This window comes from Cenococcum geophilum (assembly GCF_001692895.1).
Source record: "Cenococcum geophilum 1.58 unplaced genomic scaffold K441scaffold_7, whole genome shotgun sequence".
NCBI lineage: Eukaryota > Fungi > Ascomycota > Dothideomycetes > Gloniales > Gloniaceae > Cenococcum > Cenococcum geophilum.
The window spans coordinates 1,271,775-1,294,317 of NW_027137565.1; the positions used below are offsets into that span (position 1 = coordinate 1,271,775).

At 44.5% G+C, this 22,543-nt stretch overlaps 3 protein-coding genes across 3 annotated transcripts; 1 reads left to right on the plus strand and 2 right to left on the minus strand.

Moving 5' to 3' along the window:
* Positions 1-5,534: 5,534 nt before the first annotated feature.
* Positions 5,535-10,399, minus strand: K441DRAFT_654317 (uncharacterized protein). The gene has a single exon (XM_067647672.1). It carries the CDS (start codon positions 10,363-10,365, stop codon positions 5,902-5,904), a length of 4,464 nt encoding a protein of 1,487 aa, XP_067507776.1. The 5' UTR covers positions 10,366-10,399; the 3' UTR covers positions 5,535-5,901.
* A 54-nt stretch (positions 10,400-10,453) lies between these two features.
* Positions 10,454-11,269, minus strand: K441DRAFT_317832 (uncharacterized protein). Its single transcript, XM_067641147.1, has one exon. The coding sequence runs from the start codon at positions 11,059-11,061 to the stop codon at positions 10,543-10,545; it is 519 nt and encodes a 172-aa protein (XP_067507777.1). The 5' UTR covers positions 11,062-11,269; the 3' UTR covers positions 10,454-10,542.
* Positions 11,105-14,878, plus strand: K441DRAFT_317824 (uncharacterized protein). Its single transcript, XM_067641146.1, has 2 exons — positions 11,105-12,364; positions 12,417-14,878. Exons 1-2 carry the CDS (start codon positions 11,215-11,217, stop codon positions 14,783-14,785), a joined length of 3,519 nt encoding a protein of 1,172 aa, XP_067507778.1. The 5' UTR covers positions 11,105-11,214; the 3' UTR covers positions 14,786-14,878.
* Positions 14,879-22,543: the final 7,665 nt, after the last annotated feature.

Sequence of the window (22,543 nt, forward strand, 5' to 3'; positions counted from 1 at the left end):
AACGAAGCTCCCGCACGAAGCTCTGCGCGAAGCTCCGCACGAAGCTCTGCTCGAAGCTCCGCACGAAGCTCTGCTGGAAGCTTCGCACGAAGCTCTACTCGAAGCTCCGCACGAAGCTCTGCTCGAAGCTCCGCACGAAGCTCTGCTGGAAGCTTCGCACGAAGCTCTACTCGAAGCTCGCACGAAGCTCTGCTCGAAGCTCCGCACGCACGAAGCTCCGCTCGAAGCTCCGCACGAAGCTCTGCTCGAAGCTCCGCACGAAGCTCTGGCTCGAAGCTCCGCACGAAGCTCTGCTCGAAGCTCCGCACGAAGCTCTTGCTCGAAGCTCTCGCGCACGAAAGCTCTGTGCTCGAAGCTCCCGCTCGAAGCTCTACTTAAAGCTCCGCACGAAGCTCTGCTCGAAGCTCCGCTCGAAAGCTCTGCTTAAAGCTCTACAAAAGCTCTGCACGAAGCTCCGTACGAAGCTCTGTAAAAGCTCTGCTCGAGGCTCTGCTCGAGGCTCTGCTCGAAGCCCTATATAGAGGAGCTCCAAAGCTCTACTAAACACGCAGCACTAATAATATACTAGGAAGGTTCTACAATCGCCCGTACGAACGCCCGTACGAACACCCATACAATCAATTGTGATCAATTGCCCATACAATCGTCTCTACAAATGTCTCTGCAACTGATCGCCCGTACGAACGTCTGCACGCCTGCACGTGGCTCTGCACGAAGCTCTGCATTAAGCTCTACACGAGGCTCTGCACGAAGCTTTGCACGAAGCTCTGCACGAAGCTTTGCACGAAGCTCTGCACGAAGCTCTGCACGAAGCTCTGCACGAAGCTCTGCACGAAGCTCTGCACGAAGCTCTGCACAAAGCTCTACTAGGGCCCTGCACGAGGCTCTGCCCAAAGCTTACCCCCTAGTAGTAGCAGAGGCACTCTAGGCCAAGGGAGGATATTTTCAAGGAAGGACCCAACTATAGCACCTACTAGGTGTTGCAATAGCTTTATATAGTAGATATCTACATATCTGTATAGTTTTATCTATATTAGCAGACTATTTAATAAGATATAATATATGGTCATAATTTTAACAACGCGTTCTTTAACTTTGACGAAATTAATGTCAGGACTAAGCAATAGCCGTATTATAAAATTTATACCATTTAGAAGCCCTAAGTCTTAAAAATATTATACAGTCAAAACTCTTTATAACGATGCGGGTCGTACGGCCGACCGTATCGTAATACCAATGGTATTGTTATACATGGAGTCACGTGTTGGGTTAATAAGCAGGAAAAAGGAGGCTAAAGCGTGGCTAAGCATCCCAAAAGGGTATAGGGCATTTATTTCACAGGCTAAGTATAACCCCTCCCATACAAAATCTCTACTGGTTATAACGATTTTGGTAGGGAAAACTTAACGATATTGTGAATAGTCAGTATATCGTAATATTACACCAAAAAAATTTGGATTAAGGGGTGTAGATCGTAATATGGAGTATATCGTTGTAATCAGATATCGTACTAAAGAGTTTCGACTGTATTAACTTTTAGTAATAATAATGCGTTATATAAATAAATAAATTAGATATCCGTAATCTCCGCTTGGCGGTTTTTGGTTATAATTTTAACAAATCTCGCCAAAGCCTCTCAGACGTGATTTTGCAATTCGGAAGACGGCGTAGGTTATTCCGACGCTAGCTAAAAAATCACGTCTGAGCTCGCTGAGGTAAAAGGCAGACTGAAGGAGCACTCACTAATACTAAAGTGTCACTACTCTCCACCAAAAAAAACGCCACTTTCTTTTAACCATCTACTAACCTTAAGTTTACCCTGCCGTCTAAGGGCCTTTAGCGTTAGGCGCTCTAAAAGGATTTCTCTATGTAAATGCAAAGCTTGCGGAAACTGCTTATATTATATACCGTATTTCCTCGGCTAACGCACGGTCTCACCTGACGCACACTTGAACCGAATTTCATCAATCTTTAACAATTAATAACTCCACCAATATGGACCCCCTCGAGGCCGCCCTGGAGTCGTTGAAGTCGCTAAAGCCTGGAGAATCTCCTAATTATACTCGGGTTGCCCAAAAGTATGGTTGTGAGCGATCTACGCTGTCGCGACGGCACCGCGGTGTTTAGGGCACCCATGCTACGAAAACCGAAAATGAGCGACTACTTACCTCAATACAAGAGAAGGAGTTAATAATATATATTAATGGGCTTACTGCAAAAGGCCTACCGCCAACGAAGCAAATGGTACGCAATTTCGCGTCAGAAATAGCTGGGAAAGAAGCAGGCAAATCATGGGTTGATCGGTTTATTAAGAGGCACGGCGTCGACTTTATATCTCGATGGACATCTGGTATGGATACCAGCCGCAAAAATGCAGACTCTGCCTTCAAGTACACACTATATTTTGAGCTCCTACGCAGCAAAATTGAGCAGTACGACGTTGAGCCACGGAATATGTACAATATGGATGAGAAAGGCTTCTTGATCGGTATACTGTCAAAAATAAAGAGGATCTTCTCCCGGCATCAATATGAAGAAGGAGGCATTAAACAAATGATCCAGGACGGCAATCGCGAGTGGATAACTACAATTGCCTGCATTTGCGCCGACGGCAGTTCTCTTACTCCTACACTAATTTATCAGGCTGTTTCCGGTAATATACAAGACTTATGGTTACAGGACTTCAATCCTAATAAACATAAGGCCTTTTTTACCTTATCTCCTAGTGGGTGGACGAATAATAAGCTTGGTATAGTATGGCTTGAGCAGGTATTTAATCGAGAAACAAAGTTAAAAGCACTACGACGATCCTATCGACTATTAATCCTTAATGGGCATGGATCGCACGTTACCATGGAGTTCATTAAGTACTGCGACGACCATAAGATACTATTGGCTATATATCCACCTCATTTAACCCATACTTTACAGCCTCTGGATATCTACATGTTTAAACCTCTCTTAACAGCTTACTCAGCTGAATTGGCCGACTTTATATATAGATGCCAAGGTCTATCGTCAATTACAAAAAGAGACTTCTACCGCATGTTTAATAAGGCCTGGCTGGCCTTATTTACGGAGAAAACTATACTCAAGAGCTTCAAGACGTGTGGATTATCACCTTTTAATCCAGAGGCAGTCCTCAAACGATTTAAGGTTAAAGATATTGAACGGCCATCCTCAAGTGATAGTACTACTTTGGTACTTAGTGCTTCAGACTGGAGAAAGATTAAGAGGCTTCTGCGTAAGGTAGTAGAAGATATATATTAAAAGGACGCTCGATTACTCAGTTAAACAATCCACACAATCTCAGTGCGTAACAATCTCCTTCAACACGAAAATGAGAACCTAAGGGAGTCCCTACTAAATAAGAAGAAGCGCCGGAAGCGTGGCAAAGCTCTCCCACTCAAAGCACCTCCTCAGTATAACGGTGGTGCTGTCTTCTGGTCGCCATCTAAAGTACAGGAGGCCCGAGCGCGCCAAGCGCAAAAAGAGGCCGACGAGAAGGCTAAGCAACTCCAAAAAGATGAGGCAACTAAGCTTAAGGAGGCTAAGAAGCAGGAGAAAGCTCGCATGTTAGAGGAGAGGAAGTGTATGAGGCAGGTTGCAAAGGAAATTCGACTCCAGGAGCAACGCATAAAAGCAGCTGAACAAGAGGAGGCAAAATATACCCGGCAAGCAGCTACGCAACTCAAAAAGGACCTCCAATTGGCCAAGAAAGGCAAGCAGAAAGCTCCTATATCAATTACCAGTGATGAGTATGACGAGGGTGATACTGATGAGGACGAATCGGTTGTGGAGGTCGCTGCTCCTACGCCTGCTCGAAGTCGACGCAGCAGAGCAATTAACCTCCCTAAGAGGTTTCGCATGTAATTAATCGATAGCTCTGCTTAAGCTGATAGTTGCACCACAAAATTGTGTATATATACGATTTATATAGAGCTCTACAGCTTCAAAAGTAGTAGGTCTTGACATCCGAAAATCGTGCGCCAGGTGAGACCGTGCGTTAGCCGAGGAAATACGGTAAACCGTCTAGCTATCCCTAATTATAATAAACTTAAGCTTAAGCTCCTTAAATACGTATATAACTTACTAGTAGCCAGCTACCTAAGCCAAAGAAAGACCCTAGAGCTACTCTAACGGGAGTACTATTAGCTAAACATATATAACACGACATGAAGGTACGTCTTTAACTATTATATCTACTATTCCTTCTTTAAAACCTCGTGACGACTTAAACGGAAACTCTACGGAACCCCTATAAAAAGCCGTCGCTTTAAGGTAGAAAGGTCCCTCTAATAGTAAGAGATTATAATAATATAAACCTTTAGATAAGACGGCTAAATAAGCCTTAATATCTAGATATACTAGAAGCTTAGACTTTTATATACTTATAGTTACTAGCAACGCTAAGGAAAATATAAATACTCTCTATAACGGCTATAGCGCTGCAAAAAATAATAACTAAAACCCCTAGCCCTATTTAGGCTAATTAGAAGATTAAGAGCTAAAGGTAATATTAAGATTTTCCCTTAAGTGTAACAAAGCCTTGTAGGAAATGCTACGGTAGACTTGTTAATGGGCTGGGTATATAGGTATAGAATAGTTAACAACATAAATATAACTGGTGGAGTAGTTGCCTAACAGATTAACTCTAATTATATTCTATTTTTTTCTGAATAATTACCTTCTCCTACTTATATCGTCGTCGACCTTGCTAACCGTCAACTTTTATGTCGCCACTGACTTCCTTTCCTATAACTTTACCTTTGCTATCTGATTGGGTTTGGACCTTTGAGGTAGACTTTACTAGAGCCTACCGGTGTCACTGCGGTACCTATTAGCTGCTATACTACGATATCTTCGGCGATTTGTGATGTTTTGGGACGAAGGATGGTACTTCTAATCTGGCGATTGCTTGTCCCGGTTAGAGCGGCGGACTACGGTATAGCTTATGTGATAGTATTAGCAAAATCTATCTCGACGACTTTGTTATCCTTCGTCCTATTATAAGCGAACTTGCTTTGTATAACCGAACCCATTACAAGGCATAATGGGGCTTATTTCTGCGAGCGATATCGAGTTGTGGAAGTTTAAAGATAATTATAATGAAGACGGGAGGAGTTATAGAGAGGCAAGTCCTATAATAATGCGTGCTTCCAAAGGATCAGTTGCGGGTTCCTTATTTAAATAGATATTGTATAAGAGCCTCCTCGCTGCCAAAGAATCGTTTGTAATGATGTGTATCATTCTATTTATTTGTTAGTCCTATAAGTTGTCTGGTAAAGTTAAAGACGAATTTGAAAATAAAAATGTGTTTACTATATGAAGACATTCCAGTGTATCTAAGAACTCGTTCTAAGCAAGAAACACCACGCTCGATTCCTGTATAGATTCAACTTAAGCACCAGGCTTGAGTAGGTGGCAGCACCTTAATATGATTAAGTATATCATCTCGTTCTGCTTGTAGGTCGACAGACTATAAGGGATTGAACGCGGAAGTCAGGTTTAAATGTAGTTCGAAGTTGGTCGAATTTTTTCCATAGCCCAGAGATACTGTATAGAAATATTTGACAGATTAAATATCTAATGTTCCAATATATGCAACCTCTTAGCCCAAGATAATGACTGAAATCGTATGCTATGTAATCTATGGCGCGGAATGAGATTTCTACATATTAAATGGCCCAAGTCTATTACTTCCGAAAATCAACTGGAGCGCTGGGATCTCAAAGATCAGACCGTGCGCCTGGAGCTACAACTGTAAAAACTTCGCCTTGCTAAGCCGGATTATCATAAATGAATCAACGTAGTTCGACTTTATAATTGACTTTTACACGAACGCAAAAATTAGTTGGGTACGCCTTTCGCTAGCTGTCTCCTATGGTATAACAAAATCAATCAAGCCGCAGGTGCAACCCAATCACAGTGCCCGTTGTTCTCCTTCTGATGGTTCTCATCATGCCATTCAAATTCAATATCGATGACCCAAAAGATATGAACCTCGATGGCCGCGGTCTGCTGAGAGATGGTCCATATCGAGTCACGTCCTACTGACCCGGACCCCGCGTGAGGTTCCGCGATGCACTCCTGCCTGTGCTTCCGTATACTCCCTTCCCACATGGCAGACACTCTGGCAACAGACAAGTCAAGCTCCAGAGACCCCCGAATCTTGCCGCCGGCAAGGAACTGGCCGGTGACGAGTTCGCCCAGCAGGATCAAGGCAACCTCGACCGTTGCCCCAAACTTGCCCAAGATCCTCTTCTCCCAGCCGAAGCCAACCCCGGCCTCGAATTTGAAGAACATGGACCCGGAACGCGGGATCTCATAGCCGCCGCCGATGATAAGCGCGGCGAAGAAGCCCGTGCCGATGTCGAACCTCATCTCCGCTTCGGCGAAGGTGCTGGTGACGCCCTGCGAGCGCGACTCGTGATACCTGATCTTCAGTTGGATCACTTTGAAGAACTCGAGCAGCTGCTTGACGACGGGGATATTGGACGCCGCTTTGCCGATGTCCTTCTTGCCGCAGGACAGGCCCACGAAGACCTGCCACTCGTTCGTCAAGCCTGTATCCATCTTCGGCAGCGGTCCGAACGCGCCAAAGAAGCCGATCAGCTTGGCCATCACCCCGGGACTAGGTCCAAACTCGAGGTTGCTGTCCTCGAAGCGTGGCATTGGTGATGCCGCGTCGCTCAGCAGGTTTCCGCGGAACCGGATGATCACACCCTGACCTAGCGTTGTCGTTGCGAAACTGATGGAGCGAATGTTGAGCGTCCAGGGCACGGCCGCAGTGGTGTCGATGCGCAGCTCCACAGTTCCGGGCGTCGCCGTGTCGCTCGATCCCAACTCTATGACCGTGCTACTTGCCACACCCTCAGCTACGCTCTTGGGTCGCGTGGCCAAAAGATCAAACGGCTGCGCGCCCGGGAGTGAAAGGGCGATATCTCCTCCTTCCTTGATGTCCAGCGAATAGTTCGAGTTCGGCAGACTAAGACATGTGGTGGATGGTGGGAAGAGTCCTGAATCCATTCCTAATGCGAAAATGTCTGCGACGTAAGGCGTAATCAAACTGGTAATACGCTTCAGTCCATCCGGCCAGATTAGCGGACACGGAAACTGCACCTTCTGTGTCCCCGTGGAGAAGATGATGCTGTGATCTCCAGTGTCATCTGGTAGCAGCAGATTGGCAGCACTAGCAAACCGGTATGGTGAGCTGGCAAGAGGCGGAAACCCGACTTTACCTCTTCGAATCAAAGGAACCCCCAGATTAGGGTCGACAGGCAAGACAGCATCGTTGTAACCTTGGCCTGAACGTTTGGCAAATGTCCACTCTCCCACTCTTGGGAAGTGGACGGACCCGAAGGCGACAATGGCAAACTCTGGTACCGAGGTGAATGTCTCTTGAGACTTTCCCACTCCGACGCTCTGCACCTTCATCTCAAGCCCTGTGCTAGCGACATCGATTGTCGTGTCAATAGGTCGTCCTAGCGTTCCAACATCATCGAGTAGCTGTGCGTAGTGCGCAGGTGTGAACTCGCCCAAAGGGATGTAACCCAGTTGATCTAAGGCCGGAACGTTTGCTGTGCCTTCCAAGTCTAACGTACAGTTGAAGAGTACAGCTTGCACAGTTACCGGCTCGGCAGCACCTGGGATCAACACGTTCCTCGAGCGACCTCCGATCTCGCGGACGTTGGTGATGTTTTTGGCATGACGAAAGACTCCTGCGTGATTGATGATGCCTGAAGTTCCAGCGTCGCCGACTCCATCCGCCGTGGGTTCCCATCCGCTCTCTCTGATGTACAGCTTCCCGTCGCTTGCTCTTTCGGTTTCGATGGTCTTGGTCGCGCGCCAGCAGTAGCAGTAGCAAATCGAGGTTATTTGCACCACCTCCCGAATGGTCCTCCCAACCGCCGTCTGGAACTGCACCTTCTCTATGACGGCGCCGCTAGTAGTGTTGGGTATGTTACGCCAGTCGCTGAACAGGCTCTCGCCGTAGCCCGAGATGTCCACTCTGGTCACCGGGATCTTGCCGCCGGGTTTGCCAAAGGTGTCGTTGAAAAGCTTGATGAAGTCGCTTTTACCTATGGCAGAGGCGTCCGCTCCAGAACGCGCACCGGTTACCCGCAATTGTGCGACGCCCGGCAGATGCGGTGACGCTCTCGGTCTGTTAGGTGGGAATACGAACCTTGATGATGCTTGAATTGACACTTGGTCCCCTCCTGTAAGGCCGGGAGATGAGAACTTGGGCTGAACGGCTAGAACGCGTGGCGATTGTTCGTCAGTTCGTGGCCAGGTCGAATAGGCGACAATTCCGGATGGCAGTCCGAAGCGAACTGAAAATCTAGGTGGATCAGCCTGCGGTTGTGCAGCAAAGATGAAACCATCGATGGCGTGGCGTGGTGTGACCGGAGTCAGAGAGACCGTATCTGAGCCCATGACCGTGGTCGGACCGGACCCAGCAAAGTCGAGGCTTTTGCTACTCTCGACAGCGGTGACGGGCTCCCACTGCACAGCTGGAAGAGCTGTGAGGTTCATGAACCTGTACGGAAGATGCAAAAGCAGGTCGGAGACCGAAAGCTCCATGCTCGCAAGACTACGGTCAGAAGCCGTGTTGATGCGAACTCCGAACTGAGAGGCATTTGAGGAGAGGTCGAGCAGAAGCGGCCCTTGCTGAATGAGTGCGGTCACTTCGTCTGTCGTCGGTGGCGCCTCGATCCTGTCGTTCAGCGGCAGCAAGCGTCCACCATCTGAGCGCGACATGTCGATATCATTGCCCCTGGGCAATACCACAAGCTCACTCAAACTCGTCGGGTCCATCTTCACGTCGATCGTTGCATCTGTCTCCCTATTCCACACTGCGAAAAGCTCAACATCAGTGCCGAGCCCCCTCCGAGCGAGGTTTTGGAGATCAATTGCGAGATTGGTGGTATAGGGATCTGGGAGGAAAGGAACTACGTGGGCCAATTCGAATGTTACGTTGGCACCGGCGTTGGACAAGCCGCCACCGTTTTTCGAATACACTCCCACCAATCGTATTGCCTTGACCTTGTTCGTCTGGAAGAGGGCATTCTTCAAGGCGTAGGATTGGCGTTCAGCGGGCGAAGCCTGGCCTTCTGTGCTCACGATATTAATTGACGTGGACTGAGCGTCCGACGTGAGCGCAAGTGTCCCCTGCCCGGACAAGACGGTGTCTGCCCCATTGATCGTGCATGGCTTGTTCAAGCTGATCTTCGAGTCAATTGGCATGACCAAGGCCTCTCCACTTCCGGCTTGCTGGAAGAAGTATGTGATTTGTGTCCTCGCCTGCTTCCGGAACGTCACCGAGCTGTTGCTCCATAATTTGGTGGTATGAGTTGCAGAACTCAGCTTTCCTTCCGATCCCACGGCCGACATGTCGTTGCCTTGCACGGCTACTAGCATCTTACCACAGACCAGTGACGCACCTAGGCTAGGTATCTTCATAGAAAGTCCAGGGGATAACTCGATGCCCATCGATCCGGACCCTACGACTTCACCAAGTGTCGATTGGTCTTGAAAACTTACTGGAATTATCCAGGTTGCTTTCGCAATGGCTGCAGTCCCCATGAACTCAACCAAAGTTCCCGGTCCATGCCGGCCTGAGAATTTTGATTGATCGGACTGGAACTCGAATCCTAGAGATGCTAAGTCGGCATTGAATTCCGGAGGCTTCCCCAGATATGTGAAAGATACAGTATTCCCCTGTAGTAAAAGGGAGCCATTCGTGGCCGAGACTAACGCTCCTCCATGGCTAGAGGCTCCATCAAATTCCAGAACAACGTCTTGAGGCCCTTTCCCGCTAAGCTCTACAGATGACGACCCAGGGTACTCAAGTTTCATGGAAAGTGATAACAGTCCCGGAAAGGGTCCAGGATCGTCGTGCGGCTCGAGTAATGTGAGCGTCTGCGAAGCTGCATCGAAGGTATATTCCCCACGGAATGCCAGGGTTCCTTCGACGATCTTGAAGCCGAGAAAACCAGAGAAGAAGTCTGTAGACGCTGGCGCGAACTCTGAAGCTCGGAGATGTAGTGATCCTCCACTTAATGTGAAAGAAGTGCCACCACCCGCAAAGTCGGCCGCAGAGGAGTGGATAAGCAGGAAAGCTTGACTTGCATCTTCCCGAACGACTTTCACGAATTGCAATACAGTTGCATCGAAGACGTCTACGAGAATGTCTCGTCCAAACCGATCTCGAAAGGGCCCCAGGGTAGAGCTTGGGACCGCATGAGATCTCGGAGCACCAGCCAGCTGGTCAAGCTGGATTCCTGAAACTGCATCGCGGAGTGATATCGATGAGTTTGAATCATCTCGACGGTTTTGGAGGAACTGATCAAGGGGGTTATCCATAATCGCAAATATGACTGAAAATAGCAGAAGTTAAGGATGGCATGCGCATTGAAGGGCGAGAGGACTTGACCATGACAACTTCAGGAGCAAGGTTTGGATGGAGCCTGAAATGCTCCACGTAATTCTTCCACACCCTCGCGATTTACTGAAAACTGAACTTCTCACCGGTCTGCTTGTTCAGCTCTTTCGTCGTGTCGGATTGGCCAAGAACGAGTGACCGGAACTTTCCAGCTGCAGTATGCATTCAGCTCTTCGCGCAGGGCATGTGCCAAACTGGCTACGCGACACATCTTGGACGATATCCAAACGGAAGCTGACTTTTGTTCCATCGCTCTTTCGTCGTGTCGGATTGGCCGAGAACGAGTGACCGGAACTTTCCAGCTGCAGTATGCATTCAGCTCTTCGCGCAGGGCATGTGCCAAACTGGCTACGCGACACATCTTGGACGATATCCAAACGGAAGCTGACTTTTGTTCCATCGCTCTTTCGTCGTGTCGGATTGGCCGAGAACGAGTGACCGGAACTTTCCAGCTGCAGTATGCATTCAGCTCTTCGCGCAGGGCATGTGCCAAACTGGCTACGCGACACATCTTGGACGATATCCAAACGGAAGCTGACTTTTGTTTCATTGCTCTTTCGTCTTTCGCCACTTTCCTGCATCAGTTGAACCTCCATATCCTCGTCTCGTATACACATCTCAGTGAAAGCAGATTATGACCGGTCTGCATCAACAACAATGCTGGACTAGGCTGAAGAACCTCTGAAGCCTGCCCGCCCCATTACGATATTCTTACTGCTTGAGTAGTCCTGCAAACTTCATGCTCGCCTGAATTTTTTCTCTCCTCCACCATGTCGGAGATAGTTCTGGTTGCGCTACCTTTCCTCCAGAAGTGGGAGGCCGATACTCTTACAATCAATGTGCTTTTGCTTCCACGCAACAGTCCTCTCAAACCTTTGTTGTCCCCAAACCCAAAGAGCTTTGCGGAGGCTGCCTTCGACTTCAACGTTCACGTCCAGTCTGGCGTCGATACATTGCCACTCGAGGCAACTGCACCATTTTCAGTAATCGCTTCTGACGCGGTTGGGACAGCAACATCGCTCTTCACGGCACTTCAGGATGAGCTGCCTATCAGTGAAGCCGCCGGAAAGGCTGTTCGCAGTCCCGAGAATCGAGTTCGCAAGTATGCACCCGAGTCATACAGGCAGGCTGTGGGAACGCAGACAAGCTCTTCTGGCCTCCTGGTATTTGGAAAGGAGTATAATTGCGCCATAAGTTTCCCTCCAGATACGAAATACAAACCAATGCCACCAAACCCTTTGATCAGCTGGGGCAAGGTCTATGCGATTCTCATTCGGAACCCGTCTCTCGCACGAGCAGCTGGTATGATTCGGAGTCTTCACGTTCCCGTTGCTGATCGCAGCTTGTTGGAAGAAGGGGGCTATCTGTGGATTTCCTTAGCTTCCGGAGGATCTGGAGTCACGTTTCCTGGCGCTCCGAAAGCCTTGAAAACATATGCAACGCAGATTCCGCCTTTGAGTGCGAACCGACACCTTTTCAGCCCGGTTTTCTTTCCGGTACGAGCAGACGAGTCATTTGGTGTCAATTACGACCAGATATTCGCCGAATTCGAAGACTACAATGATGGCTGGGCCAAAGCTGTCCATGTGGCTCAAATGAAGTACATGGATCCAATAAAACAATCTGGAGATGGACGTCGCCCAATCAAAGAATGCGGACTACAGATTGGATGGGACGATGAGCAGATGGCTCTATGGATGAATCGTCAGCTCTCACCGGATCTCGAGGGTCACGATAGCCCGTTCGGAATTCTTGGCTACCGCATTGATATCAGAGTGGAGGGCGAGGAAGCTTGGGAGTCTCTAGTACGAGCAAAAGGGCCTCTCAAGTTCAAAGATCTTGAGTTTGGGACTTTTGATGGCGAACTGCACGTGGAAGTGCATCCAGGTAATTCCCGTGGAGAAGCGAAGGGGGACTTCTGTAAGCTACTCGAAGGATTTTTATGCACATCAGAACACTGACTCTGTGTCAGGGCTGCCGATATACATGTCGGCGTGGGATGGAACATCCCTTGTCAGCAAAGACCCAAGGAGGTTGAAACTAATGGGTATACAACAGGCGTCGATACCGCTGGTCGTGGGAACAGAGCCTGCTACCCAGTTACTGTACGGGAAATCTTATGAAATTCGAGTCCGATTCATGGACCAAACAGGCGGCGGCCCACTGGTCCAGAGTGACCCGTTGTTGCCTGGACCACAACCAGTTGCCACTATTCCTTTTAGGCGATGGGTTCCTCCTTTGCGGCCCACCATCCAGGACGACATTGGTGACAGCAGCCAACCAGACCTAGAAAATGCGCCAGACAGACTTGTGATTCACAGGCCATTGCTAAGTTGCAACGCAGTCCTGTGTACTGGAGCATATACAAACGCCATACAACTCCTTCTCGATGACATTGCTGCAAGCAAAACAGAACAACGAGAACCGGGATTACCAGATCCAGATGTGAACCGCGTTGAGATTACTGTCGAAGTAGGAGCACTGAAAGGTGATCCACTGGCTAGTAGTGACAACTTCATCCCCTTGGTTACGGTAGAGAGGCAATTTCCAACAGCAGCTGACAGGCCCCTCGAGCTTGACTTGACATGGAAAGACATCTCCAATGTCTTTGATTTCTCAGTTGGAGCAGATGGAGCTCTGCATTTACCAACTGCAAGGTTGATCAGATTGCGAATCAGGTCGCTCTGCCGAGAGGACCCACGGACTGATCCGACGCAGCCACTCGTATATTTTGGAGCGGAGGACATTCTTCGCAGTATCGACACGCAAGTAACGCTACTCAAGCATGCTTCGCGTGAGCAAGCGTTATTCAAGGAAACAACATCTAGCAAGCGGTTCTGTGCTCTGTATCTACAACCGGACATCCCGCCAGATGGAGCGTTGTCGGACCTGTTACTCTCGTCCGCAAAACCTAACGAGAAGGGTTCCGATATTGCATCCACACTCGCGTCCTCCTTGGAGCTGCGCAGCGAGAACTTGACACTGCGTCCTCAGCCCGGCCGTCGCGCAGTGTTCGCTTGTGCTTCGTCCATCCAGTATGTACTTGGTCCTGACCGGGCTAGTATTACCTTTGCTTCTCAGAGCGACCTTGCCTTACGTTGGCTCGTCGTGGCTCGCTTGACAATTAAACGAGACTGGACTTGGATTGGATTGTCCGAGCTGACAGTGTCTCGTGATGGCGCAACGATCGGTAAATTCTCGTTACCGGGAGATGTCAACCATGATGCCCTTACCGCACCTACTCGAGACGAAACAGACTTGATCATAATCGACGTTATAAACCCTCAACCGAAGCCAGGCGAGCTTCCAGCTGAAATTCAGCTCGATTATGAGCTGGTCTGCTCGTTCCAAGGCGGAGGTGAAGGAGATGGACCGATGGAGCTTGAAATGACCTTGCCGGTGACCACGCCACCAGCACAAGTGCCGCGCATTGTTTCAGCAGGCATAGCGTTGTCCCCATACCATCGATCATCAGACTATGCATCGACTGAGCCGCGCAAGCGTGCCTTGTGGATCGAGCTGGCAGAGGCTTTACAAAATCCCCAAGATAGCTACTTTGCTCGTGTCCTGCAGCATTGTGCAGACCCGTTATTTGCAGGTTCGGAATCTGCCACAGGACCAAACTCCGAGCCGCCTCTCCCCATAGACCCCGAACCGGTCCGTAAGATAATTGTTGGTCAATCAGATGACTCGGCTGGTCTTTACGCGATGCAGCCCTTGATTCCATCCGACTCCCCAATCCACTGGGCTTTGCCACTTCCGCCTGGAATGTCAGAAGATTCGCCTGAACTCTTGGGAATGTTTACATATGAGTTACGAGTTGGACATTCCGGAAGCTTATGGTCAACAGCGCAAGGTCGGTTTGGTCCGCCGCTGCGTGTGACTGGCATTCAACACCCGTCCCCTGCTCTGAATGTCCGGGTTACTAGGAACATTTCCAGCATCATCGCAAGCGCGCCATATGCGTTACCAATCAATCGCGGTCGTGCTGACTTCCCAAAATCAGTTGCCTCGACAATTGAGGTGGTACTATATGCGCAAGCGGCACGCCTAGATGGAGAAGATTTCCACAATGTCTTCGTGGCATCTAGGCGAGCCGTGGTTGCACAGAACTTTCACTCACAAGTTCAGGCATACGGCGAAGCGGTTTTTGATCTCGATAGAGACGTGTTTCCGCAACTTGCTGCGCTTGGGTTCTCTGTTAAGGCACCCCTGAGCGTGCTTGCTGTGGAACTAATGCCGCAAGAAAACTTCCCAGACTTGCCTCTGACAGCTAATCTGGGCGGCGCTCGGATTCTGCGATCCAGTAACCTGATTGCGATCCCGGCTACTTGTCCATAGATACGACAATGGTTGACTGCTTCTTTCTCAGGGGACAACTTGGGGGTGCCGAAGGTTTCCAACAGCGATCAATGCTTGGTTGCCCGCTTTGGAATTGAACGAGGTCCATCACGATGTGACGAAACTCTGCTGGCTATTGCTTAGGAGTGAAAGCTAAGCATTGACAGCATCTACTGTGCTGACCAATGACGTGTTTCTCCACGCCTTATAAACTACTATTTTTTTTAATTATTTCTTGGAAGGCTTTATTCAAGGTTTCATTAAAAGAAGTGATTACTCGTCCCACAACACCTGTACTAATTACTTGCACTGTCCTAAATCTAAATAGTTCTTATATAAGGACAGCCTCGCAATTAAGATTCTACTTTATATGTTCTCGCGCCGCAAAAAGAGTGCCGTGTCCTTCATTTCCTGCAATTGCTCGCTAGAAATGATCCCGGGGATAGCTCGCCTTTTTTATATCTTAAAGAGTCTGAAGCGGCAAGGAACTGGGTATACGGTGCATAAACCTACGAGGCTTGGGGAGATTGTAGAATCCTGTAAGGAAAACTCCCGAGCAGCGTCAGCCGATTCGTTGCTTTGAGACCAGTTATCGGTGATGGCTTGAGCAGCGCTCGACGGACGCTGGCGATTTCGTCCAATGAAGGCGCTCTAGGGAGGTGAGCGGTTGGCTTTGGCGACCTCTCCCTGCTGGCTGATATTTGGTCATCGCGTTCCGACTTTTTTGTCGCCTTTCTCGCGAAGACGTCGTTACAGTTGCCTCAACGCACATGTTACGTCGAAGAATGGCTTGCGACCCAAGAAGAGACCGCATAGCGGTGCAGGTGTCGCACGTTCACGCTAAAAATGGGCAAATCTTCAGGCAGCAGAGAGAGTGTATTGTCTGTGTTCTAGCTAGGTACTTTATACGCGTTGCCTATCTTTTTAAGAACCTTATATAGTCCTACTATCTAATAGTCTAGCTTATGGCTAGGTCGTTTTGTCTTTTAGTTTTTTATTATAACCTAAACCATATCTCCTACGGTAAAGTTAAGCTCTCGCCTATACTTATTCGCCTATTATTATATTAATTTCTAGGCCTTTTCTAGATTTATATAGGCTACCGTTTAGGCTTCTTCTAAGCGCTTAGCGTACTGCCGTGCTTTCTTATAAAATAGTTTTTCGCGTACGGTCTAGGGTCCTTTTAGTCTTTTCTAGTTAAATAGGGGCAAATCCTATAGAGTTATAGGGTAGGGTCGCTTGGGTATAGTCTATTAGAGGTAGTAGTTTAGCCTAGTTATCTTAGAAGTATTTAATAAAGGGCCAAAGTCTCTAATCTAAGTATTAATTTACAATTTCTGTCTAACTATCTATTTAGGGGTGGTATATAGTAGAAAGCTTTAGCTTAATGCCTAAGATTTAGGTAAACTTATTCTAGAATACTAATATAAATTGCGGCCTATAATTGGATATAATAGTATCTAGTAGTCCATAGATTTGGTAGACGTAGTAGATATATAGTTAGGCTGCTTCTTTAGTATTAATATTCTTATAATATAGGATTAAGAACAGGCGCTTACTAAAGTGGTTAACTAGAATTATAACTATATTATATCCGTTATGGTCTATAGGTAGCTTATAGAAGTCTATAAAGATATATTACTAGGGGCGTTCTAGTATTAGAAGTGGTTTTAATAGTCCTAGGGTCTTATCTTATGGGATTATAAATCTACAGCAGCTGTCGCAGTTCTATACATAACGGTTAATATCTATAACTATTCCGGGCTAGTAGTAGCGGTTACTAACAATCTTACGGGTCTTATTTTTTCTAGGGTAGGCTGTAGAGACCTAGGTATAAGCTTCGGCAATAAGCTAGGTCCGTAAGTTCTATTTCTTAGTTACTACTAGCCGTTTCTAGAGCTTAAGTAGTCCGTTTTTAAGGGACTATAGGCTAGTAACGTTCTTTACCTTTTTACAGTACTCCTATAGAGAGGGGGTTGTTTAGTTAGCCTATAGTAGTTTATTAATAAGGTTAAGTTTAAAGGAGTTAATAGAATATATCTCGGTGTCACGGAAGTGGGCACGAGCTGGAATACAATGTACTAAATAGGGTAGTAATTGAAGAAGGCTACGTACGCGTAACTATGCGTGGTTGATACAAAGACATTTGGATGAAGAAGAAGAATCTTCGTGTGCTAGGTACGGGTATAAATAGGAGTTGTAGGGGAACGTGCGTAGGTGTCTCGGGACGAACGTGAGTACGGGTCAAGAACGTCAAAACGCGTAGGGACGTGAGAACGCGTGAGTCCCGTGACACTCGGCGCCTAAGAAGTCTGTATATAGTTCTGCCTATATTTAGGGGTTAAGGTATTCTAGTTATAGTAGCTTTTAGGTTTATAATAAGATCTTTATAGCCGTCTAGTTATTTAGGTCTTACTTACGCTTTATAAGAGTATCCGCACGGTTTATAGCGCCTAGTTTATATATAATTAAGAAGTTAAACTAAGATAGGGTATCCGCCTAGTATACCTACTAGGCTATAAGGGCCTTAGTTATTATAAAGTATTCTAGGGCCTTATAATCTAAAACTACCTTAATTAGCTTAGGGGTCCCCTTTAGCTATATACGCTAGTGCTAAAAGCTAGAGATAATAGCTAGCATTTTTTTATTATAGATGTGGTAGTTTAGCTCGGCATTTATTATAGTCTTTAAATAGTATACAATAGGGTGCCACTCTCCGTCCACTTGCTTCTAGGAAAAAACACTAGCTATTACGCCGTCTAAGGTATTAGTTTCTAGTATTAAGGGCTATTTTAGGTTAAAATAGGCAAGTAGGGGAGCTAATACTAGCCGTTTCTTAAGCTTATTAAAGGCCTGTCTGCATATAGCGTTAAAGTAAAAGGGCTAGTCTTTTCTAATAAGACGGTTAAGAGGCTAGGTGATCCTACTATAGTTCTTAATAAAGCGTTAGTAGAAGTTATAAAAACCTAAAAATAATTATACCCCCTTTACGGTCCGTGGGGGTGCCTACTAGTTAATTACAGCTATCTTCTCTAGGTTGGTTTTAATTCCGTCTATATTAATAATAAAACTTAGATACTTTATACGCTTAACACTAAACTCTAACTTCTTAATATTGACTTAGAGGCTAGCCTTGTAGAGCTATTATAGGACTTTATAGATGTGCTCCTTGTATTCTAGCTTATTCTTAGAGTAGATTATAATATTATCTAAATAGGCTGTATAGAAGTTATTAAAGTAGTTAAAGAGTACATTATTTATATACCGCTAGTATATAGCTAGTCCGTTAGTTAGTCTAAAAGGAAGTACCTTATATTTATACATTCCGTAATAGGTTTAAAATATAGTAAGATCTTTAGACCCGGGGTTTATTCTAATTTAGTAAAAGGCCTAGCGGATATTAAGCTTTATAAAGACCTTAGCTCTACTTATTCGGGCTAAAGTCTTATTAAGTAGGGGCAGCGGATAGCGGTCCTTGCAGGTTATATTATTTAGCTTATAATAATTAATACAGAAGTAGAGTCCTCTATTTAGCTTTTTAATAAAGAGAATAGGTAAGGCGAAAGGGGCTTAGCTAGGCTTAATAAAGCCCTTATTTAGGTTATTAATAAGATATTACTTTATAGCCTATAATTTAGTAATAAACTGCTTATAGAGGGGGCTAAAGCTAAGGGTATTTTCCTTGCCCTGCTTAATTTTAATCTTATAGTTATATAGTTAGTAAGGTAGAAGTATATTAGACGCTGCTTTAGAGAATATGTCCTTAAATTTCTAGTGTTAATAGGGCAGCTTTTATTCTACTAGTTCCTTATCTATAAGCTCGCTTTCTTATTCGCTAAGCTTACTTTTTTTCCCTTAATTATTTAATTAATTTTATATAAGCTTGTTATAAAGGTAACGGTATTAGGCTAAACCAAGTTCTAGTAGAATTCTACGGCATTAATATAGCAGATATTAACTAGTAGAAAGTCTGCTAGTTTCCTTACAGCCGTTTTCTAGACCATATTTTACGGTTTAGGGTTTAGAATCTTTTCTAGCTCCTATTCCATCTTCCGTAGGTTATCCCTCTAATTTATTAGTTTAGTATAATATCTAACATCCCTTACTATTCTTTATGGCTATATAGGGCCTAAGCTCTCTATAGGGGGCTTTTCTAGGTTACTACTAACTTCTTAGGTTTTTAATGCGGGTAGCGTAATATAGGTGGTTTAGGGGCAATATAGTATACGGATCCGTTATAAATTAAGCTATATATCTTTCTTAAAGGCCTAGCCTCTACATATAGTATTGGCCTAGTAAATAGTATTAATCTAGGGCCGTATAAGGTTTTCTATTATAATGCTAATTTCTTTTATAAAGGAAGGGGTTAGGGGTAGAGTTTTGGGCTAGATAAGCCGTCTACTCCGTATATTAAGCTATAAGCCTAAATAGGCTAGCTATTTTCGCCTTAAGATTATATTATAGCTACCTAGGTCTATAATAAAGAAGGGGATATTATACTACCTTTGTTTATTAACACGGAGGTAAATCTACAAGATAGTTATAATAGGTGGCCCTATCCGCCCGTTATACCCGCGGATAGAAATTGGTTTAGGTAGTTCTTTAATAGGTGCATTTAGAAAGTTAGCCAGCTTTATAGTATACTAGGTGTCTATTAAGGTAAAGGTATTTACTCTAAAGTTAGCTAAAGCAGAAGTTAAAACTTAGTATTTATTATGGAATAAAGTATAAGGGATAGTGCAGCTTCTTTTACTAACTAGCCGACCTAGATTAACATCTAATATATTAATCCTATTTAACCCTAGAGAGAAGTATTCCTCTAAAGTTCCTCTTTTTCTAACTCTATACTATCCTCTTAGATTAACAAAACCTTATCCACTTTTACATTTATTAGGTAATCCTTTATATAGTAACCTTTCTAACTATAAGAGAAGTAAGTTCCTTAATTACTAAGGGCCTATATATAGGGGTTACTATATATAGGCCGAGCATTCGCCGGACCTATAGTAGGACTGGCCGTATAGCTAGCTGCTAAATTAGCGGCGGGCTATATAGGTGGTGCTACGGGGGTTGTTACGAAGTAAGTATAAGTGACGATAATATATAGCAAAGTAGATATTATTAAGCTATATACATAAACTGTATAGTAAGGTCAAGACGTTATATAAGGAGAGAAGGTAGGAAAACGGGAAGAAAGGGTATGTATTGTTAGCTTAGTTGCTTAGTTAATACATATATAGAGCAGAATAGGATTTAGGTAGTAGTCCTGGCAGAACTTAGTAGGATTTAGTAGAACTTAGTGGAATATAGTAGAATATGGCAGAATATAACAGATTACCGTTAGATTGCCGCAAATTGCCGTCTCGTGGTCGGTCTTTAGTTGCTAAGTTAGTAGAAACAGGTAGACGTGTATAAGGTATTACAGGGGTGTCCCATAATAGTACCCCCCCTTTAAACTTGAGCTTCTGCGAGATAGGGTTATAGTAGTTCTAGATGGAGTTTATAAAAGTCTTCTATGGCTTATATAAGTCCTATAGAGTTAACAGGTTTCCATAAGGGCTTAGTAAAGCCTTTCTATTTCGTGAGATATATATATTAATATTTCCATTTATTATAACGTATTCCACCACCGAGCCGGCAGAACCACCGAGCCGGCAAGTCCATTTCCCCACCAAAAATCGTAAAAATCACAATATAATATCTTAACAACCACTTAATAATAAATTTTAAAAATTTATATTTAGACTTTTATATACGCTTTGCAGCTTCTATTAAAGNTGCATAGTAATTAGTTTAGTAGTTTTTAAGATATAGTAATTTGGCTATATTTTGGCCCCCAAATTATAATATTTTAAAAACCACTTAACTAATTACTATACAACTTTAATAGAAGCTGCAAAGCGTATATAAAAGTCTAAATATAAATTTTTAAAATTTATTATTAAGTGGTTGTTAAGATATTATATTGTGATTTTTACGATTTTTGGTGGGGAAATGGACTTGCCGGCTCGGTGGTTCTGCCGGCTCGGTGGTGGAATACGTTACTTAATATTATTAATTCTTTTAATAAAGTACTTATTCTCACCATCTACTTTAACTGGTAGGGGAGGGTCTTATATCTATCCGGGCAGGGCGTCTAATGTAAAAGTAGCGGGGTAGAGGACTAACGTGTGGAATATAGGGTGGATTTTAACCGTATCAGGAAGCTTTAATCGGTAGGCGTAGGAGGAAATAACCTTCTCGACCTTATAAGCGCCAGCGTTCTTCCAATTAAGCTTCTTAGCAGGTTGTTTTATATTTAGATTTCTTATATCTAGCCAAATAAAGTTACTAATTTAGTAGGCCGGTGCTAGGGTTTATTTCTTATTCGCTATAGCTTTATAGACAGATTAAGCCTATATTATTTTGTTAGTAAGAAACTATTATAGTTCCTCCATTTTCTTTACAAATTTATTTACTTTTATAACTTATAAGGTATAGCGGGTAGGGCAAGGAATATTACTAAAGGGTTTAAAACCTATTTATAGATACTAGCCGTAGTTAGCCAGAAATAGGGAGACCTTTATAGTTTCCGAGACGGAATTATTTACGGTAAACTTAGTAAATACAAGCCAGTTAATCCAGTTATCTTATAAGTACAACGTATATATCCAAATATACTATTCCATTATAGCGTTTATACATTCCGTTTAACCATCTATTTCTAAATAGTATACTATAAACAATAGTGCTTTAATACGGAGTTGGGTAGTTAGTTTTTTCTAGAATATAGAGATAAACTAGCTGCCTCTATTAGAGATAATTATTTTAGGGAGTCCGTAGAGTTTTTATATATAATTTAGGAACAGTTAGGCGATAGTAGGTATTAATATATTAGGGCAGGCGATTAAGTGTCTTATCTTAAATAGCCGGTCTATAACTACTATAATATTTATGCAGCCCTTACTTACGGGGAGGTTAATAATAAAGTTAATTAAAATATCCTTTTATCTTCAGTCCGGAACAGGTAGTGGCTTTAAAAGGCCGTTATATATCTTATATAAAGCTTTAGCTTATTAGTAGATATAACAGCTAAAGATATACCTTTATATTATATTATACATATTTAGCCAGTAGTACTCCCGTTAGAGTAGCTCTAGGGTTTTTCCTTAGCCTAGGTGACTGGCTACTAATAAGTCGTATACGTGTTTAAGGAGCTTAAGCCTAAGTTTATTATAATTAGGGATAACTAGACGGTTTTAGTAATATAAGCGGTTTCCGCGAGCTTTATATTTACTTAAAGAGATCTTCTTAGAGCGTCTAACGCTATCTTAAATTAGCTTAAGCGTCTCTTAGATAAACTCGTCATTTAGGTATTTATTAGTTATAATTTGTTTAATTAATCAATCAGTTATTTTAAGGACTTATACTATAAGATCTTTAGTAGGGGGGTTAAATAGTTTAGGATAAAGTAGAGTCTAATTTTAGTAAGAACGTGCCTCTTCTAGTATTAGCGCGTCTTATGAGCGTTGGGTTAGGGTATTAGGCTTCTAGCCTTAAACGCCTAGGCGGTATATAATTGAGAATTGGAAACGAGATAGGTATTCTAACTAGCGGGCCTAACGGTAGCTTAGCTGTTTTATAATTGTAAAGTACTATAGGTTCTTATAATTACTAAGGACCTTAATTAGGAATTTAGCGCCTTCTAGTTCGGGTCGCCATTACTTAAAGTATCTAATAATAGCCAGTAATTCCTTATTATAGATATTATAGTTATAT

Coding starts and splice junctions, on each gene's coding strand:
- K441DRAFT_654317 (XM_067647672.1), bottom strand. CDS start 10,365: ATGGATAACCCCCTTGATCAGTTCCTCCAAAACCGTCGAGATGATTCA.
- K441DRAFT_317832 (XM_067641147.1), bottom strand. CDS start 11,061: ATGTGTATACGAGACGAGGATATGGAGGTTCAACTGATGCAGGAAAGT.
- K441DRAFT_317824 (XM_067641146.1), top strand. CDS start 11,215: ATGTCGGAGATAGTTCTGGTTGCGCTACCTTTCCTCCAGAAGTGGGAG. Junction 12,365..12,416: donor AGAAGCGAAGGGGGACTTCT/GTAAGCTACTCG, acceptor ACTCTGTGTCAG/GGCTGCCGATATACATGTCG.